At 37.0% G+C, this 22,963-nt stretch overlaps 1 protein-coding gene across 1 annotated transcript; it reads right to left on the minus strand.

Annotated features, from left to right (window-relative positions):
• Positions 1-9,912: 9,912 nt before the first annotated feature.
• LOC119781077 (androgen-dependent TFPI-regulating protein) lies at positions 9,913-22,066 on the minus strand. The gene is made up of 5 exons (XM_038281432.1): positions 21,905-22,066; positions 21,681-21,806; positions 17,356-17,457; positions 17,154-17,269; positions 9,913-10,712 (listed from the first exon to the last, which is right to left on the minus strand). The coding sequence occupies exons 1-5, from the start codon at positions 22,055-22,057 to the stop codon at positions 10,457-10,459; spliced, it is 753 nt and encodes a 250-aa protein (XP_038137360.1). The 5' UTR covers positions 22,058-22,066; the 3' UTR covers positions 9,913-10,456.
• Between the last annotated feature and the right edge of the window lie 897 nt (positions 22,067-22,963).

Raw genomic sequence — 22,963 nt, forward strand, 5'->3', positions numbered from 1 at the left:
CTGAACTATGAGATAAAAAAAGAGTGCAAGCATAGATAGTTTCTGCAGTAACTTCATGGCAGCAACATCTACAGATAACACCTCATTGGGTAGCAGTAGGCGATAGTAATTTTAAGATTTATCAGAAATTCTCTGACTCTGTGGTGGCATCAGCCCTCCTCTACGCAGTTGTCTGCTGGGCCCCTGGTAGCGCAGATCGGGACAGAAAGAGAGTAAAAACAAGTGAGAAAGGCCGTTTCTGACCTAGGCTGCACGCTGGACTTAGTGGAGGAAGTGGCTGAGAGGAGGATGCTGTCCAAGCTCCCATCCATCATGGACAGCACCTTTAAACCTCTGCACCAGACTGTAAAGGAGCTGAGCAGCTCCTTTAGTGAAAGACTTTTACACCCTGTTTGTAAAAACGAGCGCTACCGCAGCTCATTCATCCCTGCTGCAACAGGACTCTACAATGCGACACTACAACGGCAATAACTTGTGCAATTAATAATGTGCAATTACTATTTGACACCCAGTGCAATAAAAATATATATAGGAATATAAATATCCACCTATATAAATACCCATAAACACCTTGTGCAATTAGAATCAGACATACTTTCTTAATCTCAGAGGGAAATTACAGTTTCAATACAACCGTTCCTTACTGTATATTACATACATTAGCAATAACCCAATAATAATGATCCTGCTTTAAAAAAAAAGGCTGTCATATGTAGATGCACTGAATATATCCCACGCACTTTTTTCTGCTCCTGTTTTGACTATTTGAGCTGATTTAACAAGTACATTTTCCACTGTGAGATCAATAAAAACAATAAAAATTTAGTTTTAAAGCAATACTATATAAAAAAAAAATAAAAAAAAGAGCTGGAGCCAGAGGATAGTGGCCTGATAAAGGAAGGATGTCGCTCCTTTCCACAAGGAAACCTGTGGTTTGATAAAGTATCTGGAATATGAGGAACAATCACTTCATAAGGTCTTCATCTGTAGCTGTGTGGCTTTTCCTGTTCCAATGAGAACTATATGCTCTTTATAAGGTTCCAGTCTTTGCGGTTTACAGGATGTTTTTTTTTATTTTATTTTTTTTATGAATGCAGAGTGTTTGGGGAAATTCTGCCTTCAGTTGCACTACGTTGTGGTTGTTACCTAACTTCTACTGACCAAGTAACCCTGTGCGACCTTCTTTTGTCACAGGCATGTCAGGACCTTGTTTTTGTATTTTTCCACCAGGTTTCCCTTGTTACAAAACGCTCTGGCTCCAGGGCTTGCTAGTTTCCCAGAAGTCAAAAAAAAAAAAAGATTTGTGTAATTTATTTTGACACTTTTTAGTCCGATATTTCATTTACATGCAAACAAGCAGCCGCCACAGATAAAAGTTGTGAAAGGTGAAGATTAACATTGTGGAGAGTGTTTCTTCCACAGTTCCCACGTTATGTAGACCATCAGGAGCCTGAGGAAGGATTTTTCCACGTTTTTTTATGAGATGCCCCCAGGGACATAAATCAGAATTAACTTGCATATACACATATTAAATTACACTCTTCCATATAATATACTGAAAACCTCACACAAACACTAGTAAAAAGCTCTCACATAAACTAGTGAAAACATTTACCTCTTATATAATCTACTCAAAAGCTCTCATACAAAGTAGGGAGAACTGTTCATATAAACTGGTGAAAAGCTTTACCTTTCATACACACTACTAGAAAGCTTTCATATACACTGTTAAAAAGCTCTCATATACACTAGAACACTCTCATATACACTATTAGAAAGCTCTCATATACACTATTAGAACGCTCTCATATACACTATTAGAAAGCTCTCATATACACTATTAGAACGCTCTCATATACACTATTAGAAAGCTCTCATATACACTACTAGAATGCTCTCATATACACTATTAGAACGCTCTCATATACACTATTAGAACGCTCTCATATACACTATTAGAAAGCTCTCATATACACTACTAGAATGCTCTCATATACACTATTAGAACGCTCTCATATACACTATTAGAACGCTCTCATATACACTATTAGAACGCTCTCATATACACTACTAGAATGCTCTCATATACACTATTAGAACGCTCTCATATACACTATTAGAAAGCTCTCATATACACTATTAGAAAGCTCTCATATACACTATTAGAACGCTCTCATACACACTATTAGAAAGCTAAAATATATGGTCCCCCTCCTTTACTTTAGGCAAACATTGCTCAAATATCACCGAATCCAGATGGTTTGTTGTTGATGAAGAGAGGAATAAACACAGTTTAAGATTTGCAGCTAAATTAATTTGTTTCCATATTATGGAACTGCTATCAGGCACTTCCCATCATCTTATATCAGTAATAAAAAATTATAAATACAAATTTGGTATTTGGTGACTTGACTTTTATTTCTGTCAGGCTGAAGTGAAAAAACTTGGAAAGAGACTGATTCTCTTGGCGTTTAAAATAACAATACAAAACAGCATAAGAAAACCGCATTTATTTTTTTTATTTTACAATTTTGTAAACAACAGCGGCTGATTAAACAAAATGTCTCAACCTTGTATAATTTTACGACTTTTTATTTAACTAAGAAATGATCCAAAAGGCCTGGGAAATGATCAGATCCGCTTATGTGGCTGCAATGCGCGGCGCGCTCCCGACACAGGTGGAACAGATTTTCACATGGGAACAGAATTTCGCACAACACCGGAAAAGGATCTCTGTTGAAGCAAAAACATAAAAAATAAAGTCGAGTAATGCCCATGCTTCTGTGAGTTGTTTAGCGGATTGCTGAGCATGAATCAATAATTTTATTTGATACAATTTCGGCCGGAGATAGCACAAAATGTACGGAGCTAGCCAGAATGACCTCCGTTTAAAACAACTACCGGTGTAATGACGGTCCTTCCTGTTTCACTGAAACACCTTCCGTTTCAACTGAAATCCGCTAATAGCTTTTCAGTAGTGTGTATGAGAGCGTTCTAATAGTGTATATGAGAGCGTTCTAATAGTGTATATGAGAGCTTTCTAATAGTGTATATGAGAGCTTTCTAATAGTGTATATGAGAGCTTTCTAATAGTGTATATGAGAGCGTTCTAATAGTGTATATGAGAGCGTTCTAATAGTGTATATGAGAGCTTTCTAATAGTGTATATGAAAGCTTTCTAGTAGTGTGTATGAAAGGTAAAGCTTTTCACCAGTTTATATGAACAGTTCTCACTACTTTGTATGAGAGCTTTTGAGTAGATTATATAAGAGGTAAATGTTTTCACTAGTTTATGTGAGAGCTTTTTACTAGTGTTTGTGTGAGGTTTTCAGTATATTATATGGAAGAGTGTAATTTAATATGTGTATATGCAAGTTAATTCTGATTTATGTCCCTGGGGGCACCTCATATTTTTTTTTTAGGTTACAAGAGCAAAATGTTATATAACTGAGATGTCATGTGACAGACTATGACAAAGTTGTTCATGTTTTATTTGAAATCAGTGGCATGAATGTTTATTCAGCCTTCATTGCACTGAGACATACGGAAGAGGATTAGGGCCACTGGAAAAAAAAAGTGAACTGATTTTTAAATTTTATTTCAGTTTAACATGGGAAAAAAGTCAGAATTTTGAGATTAAAGTCAGAATTCTGACTTTAATCTCAAAATTCTGACTATTTTCTCAAAATTCTGACTTTAATCTCAGAATTTTGACTTTTTTCTCAGAATTCTGACTTTAATCTTAGAATTCTGACTGAATTCTGAAAATAAAAAAAAGTCAGAATTCTGAGAAAAAAAGTCAGAATTCTGAGATTAAAGTCAGAATTCTGACATTAAACTCAGAATTCTGACTTTTTTCTCAGAATTCTGACCTTAATCTCAAAATTCTGACTATTTTCTCAGAATTCTGACTTTAATCTCAAAATTCTGACTATTTTCTCAGAATTCTGACTTTAATCTCAGAATTCTGACTTTAATCTTAGAATTCTGACTGAATTCTGACAATAAAAAAAGGCAGAATTCTGAGAAAAAAAGTCAGAATTCTGACTTTAATCTCAGAATTCTGACTTTTTTTATTGTCAGAATCCAGTCAGAATTCTAAGATTAAAGTCAGAATTCTGAGAAAAAAGTCAGAATTCTGAGATTAAAGTCAGAATTCTGAGAAAATAGTCAGAATTTTGAGATTAAAGTCAGAATTCTGAGAAAATAGTCAGAATTTTGAGATTAAGGTCAGAATTCTGAGAAAAAAGTCAGAATTCTGAGTTTAATGTCAGAATTCTGACTTTAATCTCAAAATTCTGACTATTTTCTCAGAATTCTGACTTTAATCTTAGAATTCTGACTGAATTCTGACAATAAAAAAAGTCAGAATTCTGAGAAAAAAAGTCAGAATTCTGACCTTAATCTCAAAATTCTGACTGAATTCTGACAATAAAAAACAGTCAGAATTTTGAGATTAAGGTCAGAATTCTGACTTTAATCTTAGAATTCTGACTGAATTCTGACAATAAAAAAAGTCAGAATTCTGACTGAATTCTGACATTAAAAAAGTCAAAAAGTCATTCTGAGAAAAAAGTCAGAATTCTGAGAAAAAAGTCAGAATTCTGACTTTTTCCCCATACTATGCTGAAATAAAATAAAAAAAAATCAGTTAACTTTTTTTTTTTTTCAGTGGCCCTAATCCTCTTCTGTAGAGACACTACTATATAGTGTAGCTAACTACCTTCAGAAATTACTGGTGACTGCAGGAAAGAATTAATTTAATCTCGGTATGAATACAGCTGTTCTAATTTAAGTATCACCTTTACCGAAGAGTGTCAAAATAATCTCTAAAAGGTTTTGTTTGCTGTTACCACAAACCAAATGCAGCAATAACAGGGTTCCCGCGGGTCCTTAAAAAGTCTTAAAAGTCATTGAATTCTTCAAAATAAAATTAAGGCCTTAATTGGTAATAAAATGTCTTAAATCGGTCTTTCGTAGGTCTTAATTTTAAAAACATCATAAATAGGATTATTTTTATTACGATTTATTTTTGTAATCTAAATATAACTTTAAAATTGACCATTTTTATTAATTTTTTTTATAAAAAAAAAAAGAAATAACGGCTCGCCAATATTGGTTCCGTCCCGATAGCTTTTCAAAATTTGGAACAGTGCAGTGGCGTATGTTGAAATAAACCTTTGGGTTTAGTTGTCGCAAGCAGGTTTTTCATGTGTTTCTTGTGAATTTGGTCTTAAATTTTTATTTCAAGTGGCATTAAAAAGTCTTAAAAAGTCTTGAATTTAACTTGCCTTATTGTGCAGAAACCCTGAATAAGGTGCAGGAAGCTCCTTTATTCAGATGAGACTTGAGTGGAAGTATCTGGTGTTCATGCAAAAAGCTATACCTGCTGGAAAATTAAACCATCACTGTGAACGTGACACCGCCATGGTGAAGCATGGTGGTGGCAGCGTCATAATGTTGTAGCTAAACACAGAACAGGGCTAAAAAAAGCAGTTAAAAGCAGCAGACGAATGGAGGCTGGATTAGGTTCACATTTTGGGCCTAAAAATCCATCTAGAGCTACAGTACAATGGTTTATGTGAGTCCAGACCAGGATCCAGTTCAGCATCTGTGGGAAAATTTGTAAAGCAATGTTTTTTTTTTTTATGCTCTCTATCCAATCTGAGCTGGAGCTGAAGAATCAGTATAAAATTCCTCAGCATCTAAACATCCAGAGCTGCTATAGGTCAGAAGATTAGCAGCTCTGTTCTGACAAATAAAACACCAACCAAATAATAAGCTTAAAGCTCTTAGTTGTAATATGACAAAACGAGGGAAATCTTTGAGGTATGAATAATTTAGCATGAAATAACACCTTACAGTTTGATCCCAGGCAGGTTTAAGTCAGTCTGCTGCTGTTATTGTTGCTTTTGTTTCCCACAGTATGTGCATGAGTGCATTTATACAACGATGGTTAAACTTTACACGTGTAACAAAGCAGAGCAGAATCATGAAATATATACTGATAAATATCTGGTTTATCGTGTTAGTGTGAGCACTTGTTTGTATTAGTTGTTTTTTACATTTCATGTTAACTAATTTATATAGTGCATATTTATTGGATTTTTAATGAATGTAATTTATATGGAACTTTATATTTATTGAATATGCATATTGATTGAAAATTATTGTTTGGAATTATCTGTAGTGCAAAGAGTACCACTTACTGAATTTGTGTGCACACTAGAATGTTTTGATTATATGTATTGAGAAAATGGTCCTGTTTTATTATTCAGGCCAGGTGTTGATGGCGAGCTGAAGGTCCAGGCCTAGAGCCCAAGAAAGATTGTACTTTGGGTACACAAAGACTTTGGATCTCCTGCCAGGCTGGTAGGAGGCTCCTTGCCGCTAAACAAACAATTTTGTTTCCACTCTGCTCTGACTTTTGTCAGTCCATGACGTGCACTGCACCAAGCCCTTTAGAAGGAATTTGCTTGGGACCTTTAATCAACCCCAGCTTGGGGTGAATGGACTGAAGGGATGTGGTTTCATTAATTGTGGAATTGATTAAATTTTTTTTTTTTCCCCTTTTGCACATTTTATATGGCAATTTGGATGTTTCACTGATGATGTTAATATGTATATAATTTTCCTCACTATAAATACAAGGCACTCGCAACTGCAAACTTCTAGTCTCTGTCTGCTGTTTCATGAGTCGTATCTATCTTCTGAGAACTAGCCTATTGACCTTATTGGTTATGATCCATTTGCATTAATTAAAAAAATATTATATACTGTTGTTTTTTACAGATATGCTACACCTCTCTTTCTGCATTAAATTAATTCTCTACAGCTATAGCCAGCAGTTATATATAACTTTCCATTTGCATGTGACCCTAAACCTCACTCCAGGGGTGCAAATCAGCCTCCTGCACAGGCATTCGATGTAGGCTTCTTTTAAATACTTAGGGCAGGTCTGTAATAGACAATCATGTTAAAATGATCATGTAATTAAAAAACAAAACAATATAATCAGGGGTGGAAAGTAACAAATTAAATTTACTCAAGTTAATGTAATTGAGTACTTTTTATGAGTAATTTGTAATTTTCTGAGTAGTTTTTGAAATATGTAATTTTTACTTTTACTCGAGTAAATTTTAACTTAAGTAGTTTTACTTCGCTACATTTAAAACCCCCTCACTTTACTGAGTAAAAAAAAAAAAAAAAAAATACTGATGATGAAAAAATTTAATACGGCCGGAAATTTAAGCCCCTGTGTCACGGAACCGACACTTATTCGCCATTAAAAAATAGAAGACGACTTTTGACTTTTAACAGCACTTTATTTACACAATTCAAACATATAAAAAATTGATGTAAAAACAAGTGTCAGTTAAAAATCACTATTAAAGTAAAACAAGTGTCAGTTAAAATGATTAAATGAGGAGCTTGTTAATAACAGTGGCATTCTGTTGCGTTTTAGTTCGATTTCTGGCATCTTTTGGGCATTTAATTTTGTGTGCATTTTGAAAACTTTAAAATGTAGTTTAAATTTCTTTATTCCTATCATGGTGTTGTCTGTTGGACATTAGGATTGAAAATTGTTTGCACTTTATGGTTCAGGTTGTGACTGTCCTTGTGCAGTGAGGAAGTATGTTCTTTAGCCCAGCTGATCTTTTGCAAGTGTGGATTTCCACTGAAATACGCCCTGAAATCGATTAAAACACCTTGTGATCAATTCGATTCATGACTCATCCTTTTTTGCATTAAATAACTCAAAGTAACTAAGTAACTTTTACTCAAATTACATTTTAAATGAAGTAATTTTGTACTTTTACTTGAGTAAATTTTGAGATGGGTAATTTTACTTTTACCTTGAAATCGATTAGAACATCTTGTGATCAATTCAATTCATGACTCATAATTTTTTGCATTAAATAACACAAAGTAACTAAGTAACTTTTACTCAAATTACATTTTAAATGAAGTAATTTTGTACTTTTACTTGAGTAAATTTTGAGATGGGTAATTTTACTTTTACCTTGAAATCGATGAAAACATCTTGTGCTCAATTCGATTCATGACTCATCCTTTTTTACATTAAATAACTCAAAGTAACTAAGTAACTTTTACTCAAATTACATTTTAAATGAAGTAATTTTGTACTTTTACTTGAGTAAATTTTGAGACGGGTAATTTTACTTTTACCTTGAAATCGATTAAAACATCTTGTGCTCAATTTGATTCATGATTCATCCTTTTTTGCATTAAATAACTCAAAGTAATTAAGTAACTTTTATTTAAATTACATTTTTACATTTTAAATGAAGTTTTTTTTTACTTTTACTTGAGTAAATTTTGAGATGGGTAATTTTACTTTTACTCTAAGTAAAATTGAGGCAAAGTAAAGATACTTTTACTCAAATACAATTTTTTAGTACTCTTTCCACCTCTGAATATAATAACACTTTGATCACCTATTTGATATTATTTTTCTTTTTTATTAACAGTGTCCTGTCTGGCGATGTAGCAATGAGAATAATTGTCTTGAGGCCAAAAAGAGTAGAACAGATTTTAGGTTTTGCTTTCACAAGTGGAGCAGTACGGCTATCGCCATAGTGTTCCGCTTAATTTATGCATATAAATGGCTTTATTATAATTCATGCAGGGATTATTACAGATTTTATGGACACTGTAATATAAGTAGAACAGGAAAGGAAAAATAGAAAAAAAGAAAAGATGAAAGAAAGAGGAGATAATGTTAAAACATCTTCAGTCTATTGGTTATTCTTGTTGCAGAGATGAGATTGAAAAATATTCAACCCCAAGAATTCGTACGGTGCACGCAAGGCAAACGTCTAACCCTCTTTTTCTTCTAATATCTTACTCATTTACACCATCAATCTTGTATATTTTACTGAGCAGGGATTTGATCTGTTTTTTCCAGCTGCTAAAAAGGGGCCTGTGGGCAGATCAAGCTTAGCAGATCTGGTGCTAGTTTGGACGGGTCTAAACTCTGACATTTTCTCTCCAGCTTTAGGGGGAAAAGCATGTTTTCTTTGTCAGAACAAGCAGCTTCCTGATAGCTGCAGCTGGTGAGTCCCAGGAAAACTGTAAAGATGAGTAAAGCAATTTGAAAATTTTAAATGACATTTAAAGAATCAGAGATGACTTCAGAGACACATTGACAAACCTTTGAAGTATTTTCTGTTGCACAGGTGTTAAGGGTGGAGGTAAAATAAAGGTTTTAAGTGCGTCTAAGCGTCCCCTGTGATTACGGCCTTCTTCCCACTCTAAGGGCCCTTTTTACGCAAACACTTGCGTAACAAACATAACTTCTTTAAACTGTTTTAAAGACTCAACATCAGGTGCTTTCATGTCAATGCAGCTGGTCCTGTTCTGCAGGTTCTGCCTGGGAGATTTCCCCTGGCAGCTTACGCACAGTGGCCTGATGCTTCTGAGGCTTATAAAGATCACCAGGAGTGACGTATGAAGGCATATGCTGGACAGAAGCTCGAGAAGCAAACATGTTGCACTTAGTGGGAGTAAGTAAAGGCCTTTTTTTATGAAAGCATTTCACTATTTCTGTGCATAAAGGTAGAAGTTGTGTTGATTGGTGTTTTTCTTGTAATTCAGGTCGTTGCCGGACTACTTTTGGTTGTAATCTGCTTTTCTAAAGGCCTGAAAGAGGTGAGTTTTTCTTAAATATTTCATTTCTATTCAAAAATATAATAAATAAGGTTTATGAAAACACATTTGGGACTAAATCTGATCAAAGAACTAAGGAATATTCTCAGTCGGATTGTCTGACATGATTATTGCTGTCAATAGGGAAAAAAGCCTCAAAAGTCCCAAATCCCTGAATCGTCTTCCAGCAGCAAAATGGTGAGTATTCTTTTTTTATGGAACAATATTTGATTTAACCGACAAGTGATCAAACGTTTAATTCATAACTCGTCTCAACAGAATGATCTGAGTGAGGAAGATGTGCATTTGCTGGCAAAGATCCTTTCTATGGGACTGGTGGACGCGGATCCAAACTACCTGCACCACCTGAAAGGCTACAGAGATCTAAGAGGAGGTTGATCAAGTCATATCGGGGGTCAAGACAAGGGATACAAGTGGACCCCAAACCAAAGATTTTCCTGGGAGTATCTGGAGATTAGTGAAAGGCTTATGTTGGTGCTGTTCAGCGCTGCAGATCGGACCTGTTCTTCTAGAAGCTTTGGACTAATAACGACACACGTTTCATTCAGGTTAAAGACGGTTAAACCGGATCCACCCTCAGCTCTTCCTGCCTGTTTGCTGGTTTTCAATGGGTAGCTTTTGATAAAACAGAACACACAGCTGGACTGTAGTGTGAGGAAGCTGATTTATTGTGGTGTTTGGATGCTTGTCATGCAACATTTGACATCTCATTGTTTTAAGCTGGTAGCTTTATGCAAAAGGTTAGAGCAGTCCCAGAAACTCTTTATCACTCTGCTTTGTCCTGTTCTGGAATGAAGAAAACAAAAGGGATAAATATAAAAGAGAACGTGACACAATAGAGACTGAACAGTGGTGATAAACGTGTCTCACTCCAAACGTGGCTGTTGAGTCGGTCCCCGAGCACATAGAGCAGAGTCACCACAGTCATGTTGAAGAAGAAGAAGCCCAGCAGACCAGCAGCACTGAAGTGTCCGAGGAGGGGATACACCCAAACCCCCACTGTCAGATACACCCACACAATCCTGAAGGACGCAGGAGAGGAAAAGAATAAAAAGAGGATTTCTTTAAGGTGTATTTTATGCTGTTTGTTGGTCTTCTACTGTCTTGTTGGAAAACAAACCTGTGACTCTTCTGCAGATATTTTCTTCCATTTTTTTGTTACTCTTTACAGTAAAAAAGGAAAGCTTGAAAATAAAGAAAATATCTGCTGCAAAATGTGTGGTTGTGGTTTATCTGCCACGGCATAAAGGGAAATGTGTTACTTTTTATGTAGCAGAAATATCAAAAGGTTTGAAGAAGTATTTACCCTCCAGCCGTTTCATTCTGTGAAGAAATGGGCGAGTCGAGACAAGCAAAGATTGATGCTTTTCTTCAGCACTGAGATTCAAGTAAGGGTTGATCTTTTTAAAGTCACATCATTTTCCATACGGACAGAGTCATGTGCTTGAACGTAACGGGGGGTAAAAAAAGAAAATCAAATTTCAGCTGATTTTTATGACCTACAACATTAAAAAAAACTTAGACAAACCAAAAGCTAAATGGTAAGGAGAAAACACAGAACCAGGCCTCATCGACTATTTAAAACGTTCACAAATATGTATTTTACTATACATACTTGGGGTTTTATTTACTAATGGTTCTCTCTCTGGGCTACGGAGCCCCTCTGATGACATGGACAAAAAATAATTTTAATTGTGGCCACGAAGTAGTATTTTGTGGCCACGCAATAAGTATAGCGTGCGCACAAAATACTACTTCGTGGCCACGCAATAAGTTTAACGTGCGCACGAAATACTTATTAATAATATTAATATCATTCCTGGACAACTGGGTAAACAAATCGAGCGCGCCTTCTCTAAGGTCTAAGGCGCGCTCGATTTGCTTACACAGTCGGTCTACGCCAGTCACATGACATTTGTTGCTAAGACGCCATTTGAGGTGGAAAAGGCGTAGTGTAAACAACCGCAGCATAGCTAAACGAAGGACTAAAGGCCCGTTAACATAGCAGCCTGTCCAAGATAAGTCATTACAGTTAACATAAGCCTGAAAACAGGGACGGATTTATTGATATTATTAATAAGTATTTCGTGCGAACGTTAAACTTATTGCGTGGCCACGAAGTAGTATTTCATGCGCACATTATACTTATTGCATGGCCGCGAAGTAGTATTTCGTGCTACTTCGCGGCCACAATTAAACATTTTTTTTGTCCATGTCATCAGAGGGGCTCCTTACTGGGCAGCATGGTGGCACAGATAGTAACGCTGTACCAGAAGGTCTGTGGTTCAATTCCCGGTGTTCTGTCAGACCAGCATACCCAGTCAAAACCTCTTCATCCCTTTAGTTTCAGTGTATTCTCATTATGAGTTCGTATGAAATCGTACGACAAGTACTTAATTTCGTACGTTTTTGACGTTTTTTTCGTCATATTTCTTTGTATTTTTACGTCTTGCCTTGAGACAAGATATCCTTGCGCATGCGCATCTTACGCACCATTCAATAACATAGAATTTAACATACAATTAACCCTAACCCTAAGATACAAAACAGCAAGCAATGTAGTTAGAGACTTGAAGAAGTAATTATTGCACTTTTTTTCCCCCAGTTTTACGTCCGTCCGCGGATCTGCTGTGCGCAGTGACCTGTTTTTTCGAGGAAAAACGTCCAAAACGTACGAAATACTGTGCATAACTTTTCGTACAATTTCATACGAACTGATAATGAGAATATGTTGTTAGTTTTGTACGAAAAATACACTTTAAACTACCTCAACAGGTGTGTATCCCTTTAGTCATGTACCAAAAAAAATTTTATTACATACTTTTTGGTATTTTTTTTTTAAGCGTATGGCGATCTAACCTTCAATTGTTGGGGTTTTTTTGTACATGGCTAAAGGAATAAACGAAAATATGAAGTCTTGTGGGTGCATATTTCCTATGACAGAGGTCTTCAACAGGGGTCTGCGACCCCTAGGGGCTCCACAGAGGTACTACACGGGTGTGGCAAAAATATATATATTTTTTTATAATCCCCCTGCAATTTTTTCCACTAATTTAAATGTTTTTAAATATGCATTAACACGAATTCAACAAACTGTAGTAAACAGATAAATGGAGGCAGAAGATGTCTTTCAGTCATCAATGCACACATTCAATGACACAAAGGAGCTCTTTTAAGCTGGGCACCGTTTCATTCACAACACCTGTCCCATCAACCAGGAATCAGAAATACTTCAATAATCCCAGGGAAGAATTACTTTCGTTACATTACTCCATATGTAATAGAGTGACTATAGGACCAGTTTGATAGAACACTATTTAATACAACATATATAATTAGGGGTTTGCCGCTCCGTCTCGCCATCAGCTCGGGGGTCTTTGGCCTGGAAAATGTTGAAGACCTCTGGGCTATGGGTATACTGATCTGACAGAACAGCAGGCTGAGTTCTTTCCTTGCTAGATGTGCTTTAACACCAAACCTTTGTTATATTTTTCATCCAGCCAAATTAAATCATTTTGGTTGAGACACATCTTTAAACCCCGGAACAAACCGTTCACAGCATCCAGAGTTGGCATGGTCTACCTGAACCCTGGAGCTTATCGCTTAAAGACAAAAATGAATGAAAATGGTCCTAACTCACCAGAAGAAGGAAGAGTGGATGTAAGAAAAATTGCATTTGGGTAAAAGAAGAAGAGGAAAGAACTACGTAAGGTTGTCTGAGCCTACCCGTAACAATAATACTAATAAACAATGAAGTGTTGAAATGGCTGTAACAATGTTGTACGAGGTTTTTATTGTGGACAGGATGGAGGAAGGGGATAGATGAACTGCTTTTGGTTCTGATCAATCAATGAGGAGGATTTTCCTCATTTTAATTTCTTTTCTTCCAATTAGTGCGATACTAAAGCAACACTACCACCAAAACGATCCGTGGGAAGTATCTGGGTGTGCAGCCTGGTCTAATAATCTCTTTGAAACAGCAAACCAGGCCAACCTAGGGTGGAGATTTTTTCACTTTGCTTTTAGGCTCTTTCAGGGTAGCCAAACCTTCTCCCCCAGTCCAAAAACATGACGATTAAGTTGATTGGTTATTCTAAAATTGCCTTTAGGGTCACTGTGTTGCCCTGGTAACCCGTCCAGGGTGCCCAGCAATCCCTCACTAAATTACTTCTGAAAACAGGCCTCAAACCCCACCCTATTCCCACAACAAAGATAAAAAACGGGTTTTAAAATATGGGTGGATCCGCTCTCTTTTTCTGTTGTTTTCAAAATCTTTATAAATAACACATTAAAAACAACCTCAGCTGACCAAAGTGCTTCATGAATGCACCAGAGACAGACATATATATATATAAATCGGAATAAGAAATATAAATATAACTAACAATAAAATAACAGGAACGAATATAACTGTAATTCATTTTATCTTTAAAGGGCTTAAACTGAAGCTCAGTTTTCATTTCAGGATCAGTTTTTCAATCCAAGCTATTTGTCTCTCTAATGAAAGGAAAAAAAACCACAATTGTCACAGAAATATATTGAGAAATGACAATGAAAATCTGACAAAAGCAATAATAAATAAGATTTCTATGAAAATGAACAAATTAAACTCAGACAATTGCTTTTTAACTATGATTCAAAAGAATAATTAAAAAAACAACAACTGTGAAACAGGAATGGAAAAAATGACGTACCCCTAGAACAAAGAGACTAAAATCGTGACAAAACAGTTAGAAAGCAAACCACTGGAATTTGTTTTCCAAGTATGAAGACGTTTCGCTTCCCATCCAGGAAGAGTTTTCAATTCAAGATGTCTACCAAACCTAAAATCATGGTGTGTGCTAATAATGCTAATAAGAAGCATCACAGCTGTTTATTATCTTGTGATTATCCAACGGACCTCTATGTATCGGGCTAAAGGTAGTCACTGTGCTTTGACAGATTTATTTTGTCATTTTGTATACACAAGTGTATATAAAAAAAAAATTTCGTTTAAAACAGCTCTAGACAATTTCATTTTTTTTTTAAATGCAGCCTTGAAAACAGTAATAAATACATAAAAAAATAGCAATATAAACATATGACTGTATATTTGCAGTTCTAACTTTTTTTATAGATATATATATAAATGTATACGCTGTACATGCTGTTTGGTGACATGGTGTGTATCGCACTCAACACGGACCAGAGGAGAATCTATCATAGAAAATGTATATATTTTATTACTTTTGTCAGATTAAGGTTACTTCTTTGACCAAATTCACTTCCAAGTGTATAATTATCATGCAGGAAGAAGGCTCTTGTGAACATTGCTCCTTTCGCTTACAGTTAATCACAAAAAGACTTTAGCTTCATGAAATAGTCTCACTCAGACGACTGGAGGCATTTGAAGAATATCTCCGGTTATTCGTTTCATATAAATGTCACTTTAAAATCTCTGCATTTTTCCTTGCAAAAACCTTTTAAATCAAGGCGTTTTCTAATGAATTAAAGCGGAATAATTAACTTCAGGTAAATGTTATATGTAATCCTTTTTATGTATATAGCGATAAAATACAGAAATAACAAAGATAAAAAATATAAAAACTGTCGGAAAATTCAAAAGAAGCAATATTTTTTTTTTTATGTATTCAGATAAAAATAAAAACTTAGATAAAAGGTGATCAGGATCTGTTGGGCTGGCATGCCTCTTTGAAAGCACAGATTTTAGTGCGTTTAGCTGTTAAATCAGAGTTATTTATCCAATCATCTAAGAAATTAAGTTTTCTTATTAGATGCCTTTTAAAGGGACTGGTTATATTCAATTTCATCTGCAAAAGGGGTTGAATATGAATTAACAGACGACTTTTTTAGACTGAAATGAAACAAAAACAACTGTGCCCTACTTTGTGCTTGTCCATCACATACAATTCAACAGATTGTGATTATAAGAGGACAGAATGTGAAAAGGCTGACATGTCATGAATACCATCTGCAGATGATATATGGGCAGTCAGGCATTTTTCTCTTAACGGAATGATAACTCTCTCTTTTCATCTAGTTGATAGTTTCTGTTTGGTGGTATGCTGATCATCTCTGGGTTGAATGAAAACAAGAGGCCCCCTTCAGCAGGGAACTATTTAAGCCCCTTTAAAGGAGCACAAATGTAGTTAGAACGTCTTATTTCCTTAGTTGGTAGAAGAACACTTTTGTTTTCTTGTGTTTTGCTTTACCTCCTGTTTTTCATTTAACACCAGTGACTGAGCTGCTTTGCCAGTTTTGCTCTTGTATTTCCAGTTGTTTCAGTTTTTGATCCCGCTGTCTTTTCTAATGTTTCACTTTATCATAAACCATATTAGCTTGTTTTCTGTCAGCTTTCTCTTCCAAGGGGGGGGATTTACAAATAGGCAGTTGCCTAGGGCCCCAAGTTCCTGGCGGCCCCATACAACTCTGTTTCCATGTATGGTTAATACAACTATTCCTTATTTGTGCACATTAATTATGCTTTTGATAAAAACCCTTTTGCTAAAATGCCATCAGAATGATAATAATATTAATCATTCTGATCACCCCCCTTCAGTGTCCACCATATTGGATCAGTCCATTTGCTGCACATGTTCAGAAAGGTCCAAACAGACAGCAGCAAACCATTTGAAAAAAAACGATGCAAAGAGCAGTGTTGCCAACTTAGCGCTTTAGTCGCTATATTTAGCCACTTTTCTGACCTCTCTAGAACTTTTATTTAAAAAAAACGCCTAGCGCCACATCTAGCGACTTTTTTCTGCTACTGGAGACACTGGTGACAACATCTAAAAGCAGCGAACTCTGCTCTCCAGAGCAATTAGATTGGTAACCCCGCCTCCTGCTCTCCTCTATCTTGTCTGCTGTCATGATTCATGCAGCTATTATTTCATCTAAATGAAAAATGGAGAACAGAGAAGCAGATCATGGCTTGTCTACAGTGAAAAGAAGGACTGGGTTATTTACTTTTGCCTTTTTGGAAACACAGGAAGGAGCAATCAGCTAAGTGAGCTTAGTGCTTGGAAAAAAATCTTTCATTGTTTTTGAGACGCATGAAAAGTCAAAACATAGAGAGGAAAACAAAAAGAAAAGAGACAAGAAGAGAGGGACAAAAACTTGAATAAATAATAGATATCTATTCTATTAACATTCTCTATCTGTATAATGGGTCTGTTTTATGTGTTGTCTCATAAATTCAGAGGGCCCCATGCCTGTCTCTACCTAGGGCCCGAAATTTCCTAAATCCACCCCTGATCTCTTTTGTCCTCAGCTGTGCCTCCTTGTAGTTTTTTTTACCCAGTTATTCATTCACACTGCCTCTCCTTCCATTCAATTAAAAGTAGAAATTTTTGTGTAATGTTACAGATTAAAGGAAAAACACTTTTACTCTTTAGCAGAACGGTGCTGAGTTGCACATATGCTGGATGTGTTTACTTCACTGACTGCACTATAATGGCACTTACCAGGATAAATAAGCCAAGCCCACAACTAACAATGCTGCCAGCGCATGTTTCATCTGTGGGTACGTGTGAGGCTGCACCAACACTTCTCCAAGTAAAACAGGAAGGACAAACGTATGCTGAGGAAACACCAGAGCAGAGTTGCATTGAGTTCAAATATTTGGCGTTCAAAAATAACCAACAGAAGGCAAACAAGAAGAGGTACCATGGCGTGGTTTATCCAAGGAGGGAAGAAGGCGTCGATGGTTGCCGGGTAGACTAATTCTCTGTCATAGGCAAAGATTGTCCAGAAAAGCAGAACCACAAACTAAGAGGCAGAGAACAGAGACTTATTCAGAGTACTCATTTTATCAGGATCATTGTTTTATTTTAACATGCTTTATTTTTATTTTGTAGAAGAATAGAATTAAACACTTTATGTCAGTATTTAAACATATTTCAGTATAATAAATCTACTGTAAAAAATTACAGTAATATAAAAGAATTTAATTAAATTTTTAATTTCTGTAACTTTTTTTTGTTTTGTTTTTTACAGGAAGCTATTTCTGGTAATAATAAGAACACCCCAAGAGTAATTCCAGTGAAAAATGCCTACAGTGAAACCCAGCTGATTCACATCAGGTCCACGTGAAGAGAAAAGGATCTCTCAGCATTTTGAACAGGTTTTTCCTGTTGGACCAAGTATGGAGAGTGAGACAGGCTGTGATATAGAAACAGCTTTCTGAGGTCTTTCTGAGGTCATTAGGAAAGAAAATTTTAAAAAAATGTTTGGGCCTATAAAAGGGACTTACAGATGTATAAGAAGAATGGACCTTTAAAATGTCAGCCAACATACCAAGGTCTGGTTGGGAGGCCAAAAGGTGCTATTGAAGAGTTAAAAAAAACCAATATGCAACCATAGGACCTACAGCAAACTCTGAAAAAAATAATGCAACAGTTTTTGGCATTAACTGAATCATTGTTAGTTACTTTAACACAAATGTTTTATGTCCAACCCTGCTGGCATGAAAAAAATGTGTTAAAGTAACTAAACATGATTAAGTAAATGCCAAAAACAGTTGCATCTTTAAATGTTAGCTTTCTCTGAAAAAAGGCCAGATTAAGGATTTGTTTACATAGAAAATCCACATATATTCAATCTATACAGTGAATAAATGGTTTGTACTTATACGCTGTTATCAGAAAAAAATAAAAAGGTCTTGTGGTTGAGCAAGAAAGAAATTGGAGGCCTTCGTTCAAGCAGGATTTATTAATCTCCGTAATGGAGAACACAGGAACTAGCTCTCCAGATGTTCTGTCTTTTCTGGTCAGACCAAGATTTCTACTACTTGAAACTAGAGCAGAGAGCTGGGAGGGATTCATATACAGCTTAACCAAATAAGCTACAAAAGGTTTGATTCAAATAAAGAGATGTTGAAATAACCTTGAGCCTGAAGGAGTTGCTGCTCCTTTTCAAAAAATCTCATACTGGAAAAACAACCCATCATGACTAAACACTGTAGCCTTGCAGGTGTGTGATAGCCTGAGAAAATATTTTTGAAATAGTTTGAAAGCAATTCAAATGAACACTTAATATAATCAGGAATGGATATGAAATGAATCTTTCACAACACAACAGCATTTATCAAAGCCCTTCAAACTACATTCAGTGATTCACACACTGATGGTGGTAAGCTACATTGTGGGGTGGACTGAAAAAGGCAAGGCTGCCGTATGTACGTGGGTTACAGGCAGGCAGGCATCTATGAAATACAAGTTTTACTTTCTGAAATTAGTAAGAAATTAGTATTTCCAAATGTTTTAAGACGCACCTATAATATTTGGACACCAGAAAGGATGACGTGTTTGGATTAAACCAAAGTCAGCACTCTAGGCATTAGAGTTGTCATACTAAAATCTAAAACTTGATATTGATACGCAGAAAAATATTTACTTAATATGATTTTCTATGCAATGGGGATAAAAAAAAGACATAATTAGATGGATGAAAAAAATAGATTCTAGTTCAATAAGTGTTCAAATCTGTCAGAGGGTACACACTGTCAGTAAGGGGGTGGAGGGGGAACTGTGCGAGCAAGTGTGTCCTAGTTTTATGTGTTCTGAAAGTCGGCTGACACTTCCAATCTGAGATCAATAAAGTTCAATTATAAAGTTCAATTATACCTAACCACCCCCAGGTTTTAAATACACATCAGTCCAACAGATAACAACACTACACCCGATCAGGAGGGGGGCTGGTATGGGGCCTTTTCTCCTGGGTTGTTGGAGCCAAACCTTCCAACATCCTAAGCCGGTCATGGCTTGGGATGTTGGAAGGTTTGGCTGTGGCTTTACGGCAAGAGGGATACAACCACTATGCCCAGATGCATCTCAGCTTGTGTTGTGAGTCTGCTTGGCTGCCTGCCTTGACCCTGAGCATGGCCTGAGCCTGCAGTCGGGTGAGGGGATGCCTGGCACCTGGGCTCAGGTGGCTGGTGTGCCGTACTTGGGTATTGGACTGCTGGAGTTGTGATTGCCTGCAGTCATGGGCTTGAGAAGTCTATATAGATGTGGACTGTGGCTACCAGGCTGGCCTGAGCCTCCTGGCCCTGTGGGGTCTCCACCAGGGGGTGGTGCAACCCCGGGACTGGAGCCCTGGGCTCTCATCCGGGTCCACCTTGGGCGTGAGCTCATAGGCTCCCCTCCACAGCCCAGTGAGACCTAGCCATGATGGCCTCTCAGTTCAATCCCTTCAGGGACTGGGCCCCTTCGGGGTTTGGCCTCTTAGGAGTCGGGCTGCAGGTGGTCTTGTCTGCCCTTCTCTGGTGGGTGCGGCCATCCCTACGTCTACCCTCCTTATGTCCCAGTGAGCTAAGCTGCCATCGATATCTGGAGCTTGCATCACCTGTTCATCTGTCCTGGGCCCTGTAGGGTGAGTCTTTTTCTTCTGAAGCTTTGTAAATCCTTTATACACAAGCATTCCCATGCATACATACCACAGGAGTTTGGTTCCGGGTTGTTCACTGATACACACTAATACTAAATACTAAGATGCAGCTTGTCTCATAAAGGTATGAAAGTCAACTTCTACCAGTTACTGTATATCTTCTATTTTTTATCTTTCTCTCTCTTCCCTCTTTCCTGTCTCTATCTTGTTCTCTCTGCTCTTAGGTCTTATCTCCCCTGTCTTCCTAACCTCCCTTTCCGTCTCCGTGGTCTACGATTTTTGTCATCATGATCTTGGCACTGATGACTTTATTGTTGGTTCTTTTCTTCCACCTATCTAACTCCACTCAGTTTTTATTCTCACTCATCAGATCCACCTGTTCCAGTTCCTATTTAAACTGCTTGTTCCCAGTCATCAGTACCAGATTATTCGAGCCGTGTGTGAGAGTTCTCTAACGTACCTAGTGTGTTTCTGACTACCTGATCCTGACTAGTTTCTGCCTCTGGACTTCTGACTTTTGCTTGTCCCTGTTCTGATCTGTTTCTACTGACCTGTCTTTGGACTGCCATTTGGATTCTGCCTGGTGTCGACCTTGGATCTGTCTCCTGACTCTGGTTTGATTTCCCTTCGGTACATCTTCGGATCTGTGATCTTCTGGCCTGGAAACCTACTCCTGCATCGACGCTGTCTGTGGATTTTACCTCCGTATACTTCTACGTCTGCTGGCTTCTGCTCATCAGTCTTTGCTTCACTCCTGGAACTCTCTGAGCAGCTCCCGCCGCATGCTGTGGAAAAATAATCCTATTGGGTTCCACTCCTTCCTCTGGGCTCGGAATGACTTTATAAACCAGATGCTCGCTCTCGTTCCCCATCAGAGTTTCATGGTCCCTAACCTAAGTTTCCACCTCCACAGAGATCCCAGCTATCCTTCCTCAGCTGACGAGCCACTGAGTTTTCAGCAGTTAATAAACGCTTTGTTTGAAATCACTCTGATCTTTCTGCCTGAATTCTGGGTCCGACGTTCCGATTTCTGACAATTTTACTCCCCAAATCATTTTCAATAAAGGTCCATATACACATATTAAGTGGAACCTTATATCAACAAACATAATGGTCTGTTTGTGAAAGCAAATTTGTTTGATTATCATCTGGCTCTGGGAAATAATTTCCAGAGTTTGAGATACTTTTCAGAGGAATCCCACTCTGAGAGGTGAAAAATTTCATAATCTGAGGATGCTTTGCTAAAGCAGGACGTCTCTCTCCAACATAGAATCCACCAAGAATTAAGTATAAGAAGGTGTTTAAGGAGTCCTGGGCTTAATCAAAGTCCAGTTTTTAATATCATACAGATGTTATGTTGTGGATTGATAACAGTATGTGTGGGCAAGAAACGCTCAACAACATCTAACAGCTGTTGTTGACAATTGGGAGCAACTGTCCAGAGATGGAACTTTTTCCTCTGCTGTAAAACAAATTGTTAATTTCATGGCTGCAAAGAAATCCACCTTCTTTTACAGATGATAGATTAGACATTGATGAAGAATTAAATATTTCATAGAGGGCCTTAATTCTTTTGTATTGCAATGAAAAAAGAATTTTCTCACCATCCCTACAGGGAATGCAAAGACAGAGAAAAGGAGATCTTTCCATCTGTTCAAAACACTTTTTGCCTTCTTGCCTGGTTGGAGATCATTCACTGCTGCCAGTCCAAAGAACGTCATTTGCAGCAGCTAAAATAAAACCAAAATAGATATTTCAGTTTCTTCTGTAGAAAAGAAATGACAGAGCTCTAAACATCACTGCAGTTTACACCACTAAATGTGCTCACCAGGTTTAAAAAAGTAAGGTACTTCCATGGTCCCCCATAGACGAAAATTCCTTTAGGTAATTCTTCTCCATCCTTCGCTGCCAGATAATTGACAACAAAAGCGTACCAACCGAACGCTGTGATGTGGAATGCTCCTCTCAGGGTTGCAATCATTTTTAAAGCTTATACTGAATTATATTTAATAACTGACACAAATAAATTAAAAACTCTGGAAAAACTATTCACTAAACGAGCCCAAGTATTCCCTTCAGATGTGAGGTATTTCAGGCAGTGCAGGTCTTTATAGATTAGTGTGAATCAGTCCAAGCTTATTAAAGCGTTGGGGAGCAGCGGACCCTAAGTGACATTTTTAGACAAGAGGCCCTCTGTTTGTTATGAAACGTAAGATATATTCTTTCATAATCAAACCCTCTGTGCCATGTGACTCAATGGTGAATTTATTCAATCTGGGAGCCTAATCTGTTTCACAAGAGAAGAACCATCAAGAACAGCAAGTCTCTTTTCTATTCCTAATTCCCTTTTAAGACCCACATTCAGTATAACTGCAGGGGAACTGGGTTTACTAAACTAAAGTTTGTTGATCTTATAATCAAACCGAAAGCAGAAAATGAATGACAGTCAGATGTTAACACGCTTGGTTATACTGGAAAAATTTGAAACAATAAAATTAATCCAATGAGATCATATGCTGAATGTGGTGCTGGTGAAAGAGCCATATATGGAGGTTTTAGTCCTCAACACAGCCATGTAAGCTGCATGCTGTCCCCCTCTTTTCTTCACTCCCTTCTATCTATCCATCTGTCTGTCTGTCTGTCTGTCTGTCTTTAAAGAGTGCCATATTACCTTTATAAGTAGTTATTTTCAGTAAACAAAAATGCTTTCCCATAAGGTTTGTTTATCAGATTACAATAACTTTTGAGCATAACAACCTCTAAGAAGTGTTAAACATATCTACGCAAACATCTTTGCATTAACATTCTTTTTTATGGGTCTTATCTATTATTCTAAGCTTAAATGCTAAAATTAGCTGTGTAACACTTTTCAGAGCCATTGTACCAA

Source organism: Cyprinodon tularosa, unplaced genomic scaffold (genome assembly GCF_016077235.1).
Source record: "Cyprinodon tularosa strain WSP-4 unplaced genomic scaffold, ASM1607723v1 ctg170, whole genome shotgun sequence".
Taxonomy (NCBI): Eukaryota; Metazoa; Chordata; class Actinopteri; order Cyprinodontiformes; family Cyprinodontidae; genus Cyprinodon; species Cyprinodon tularosa.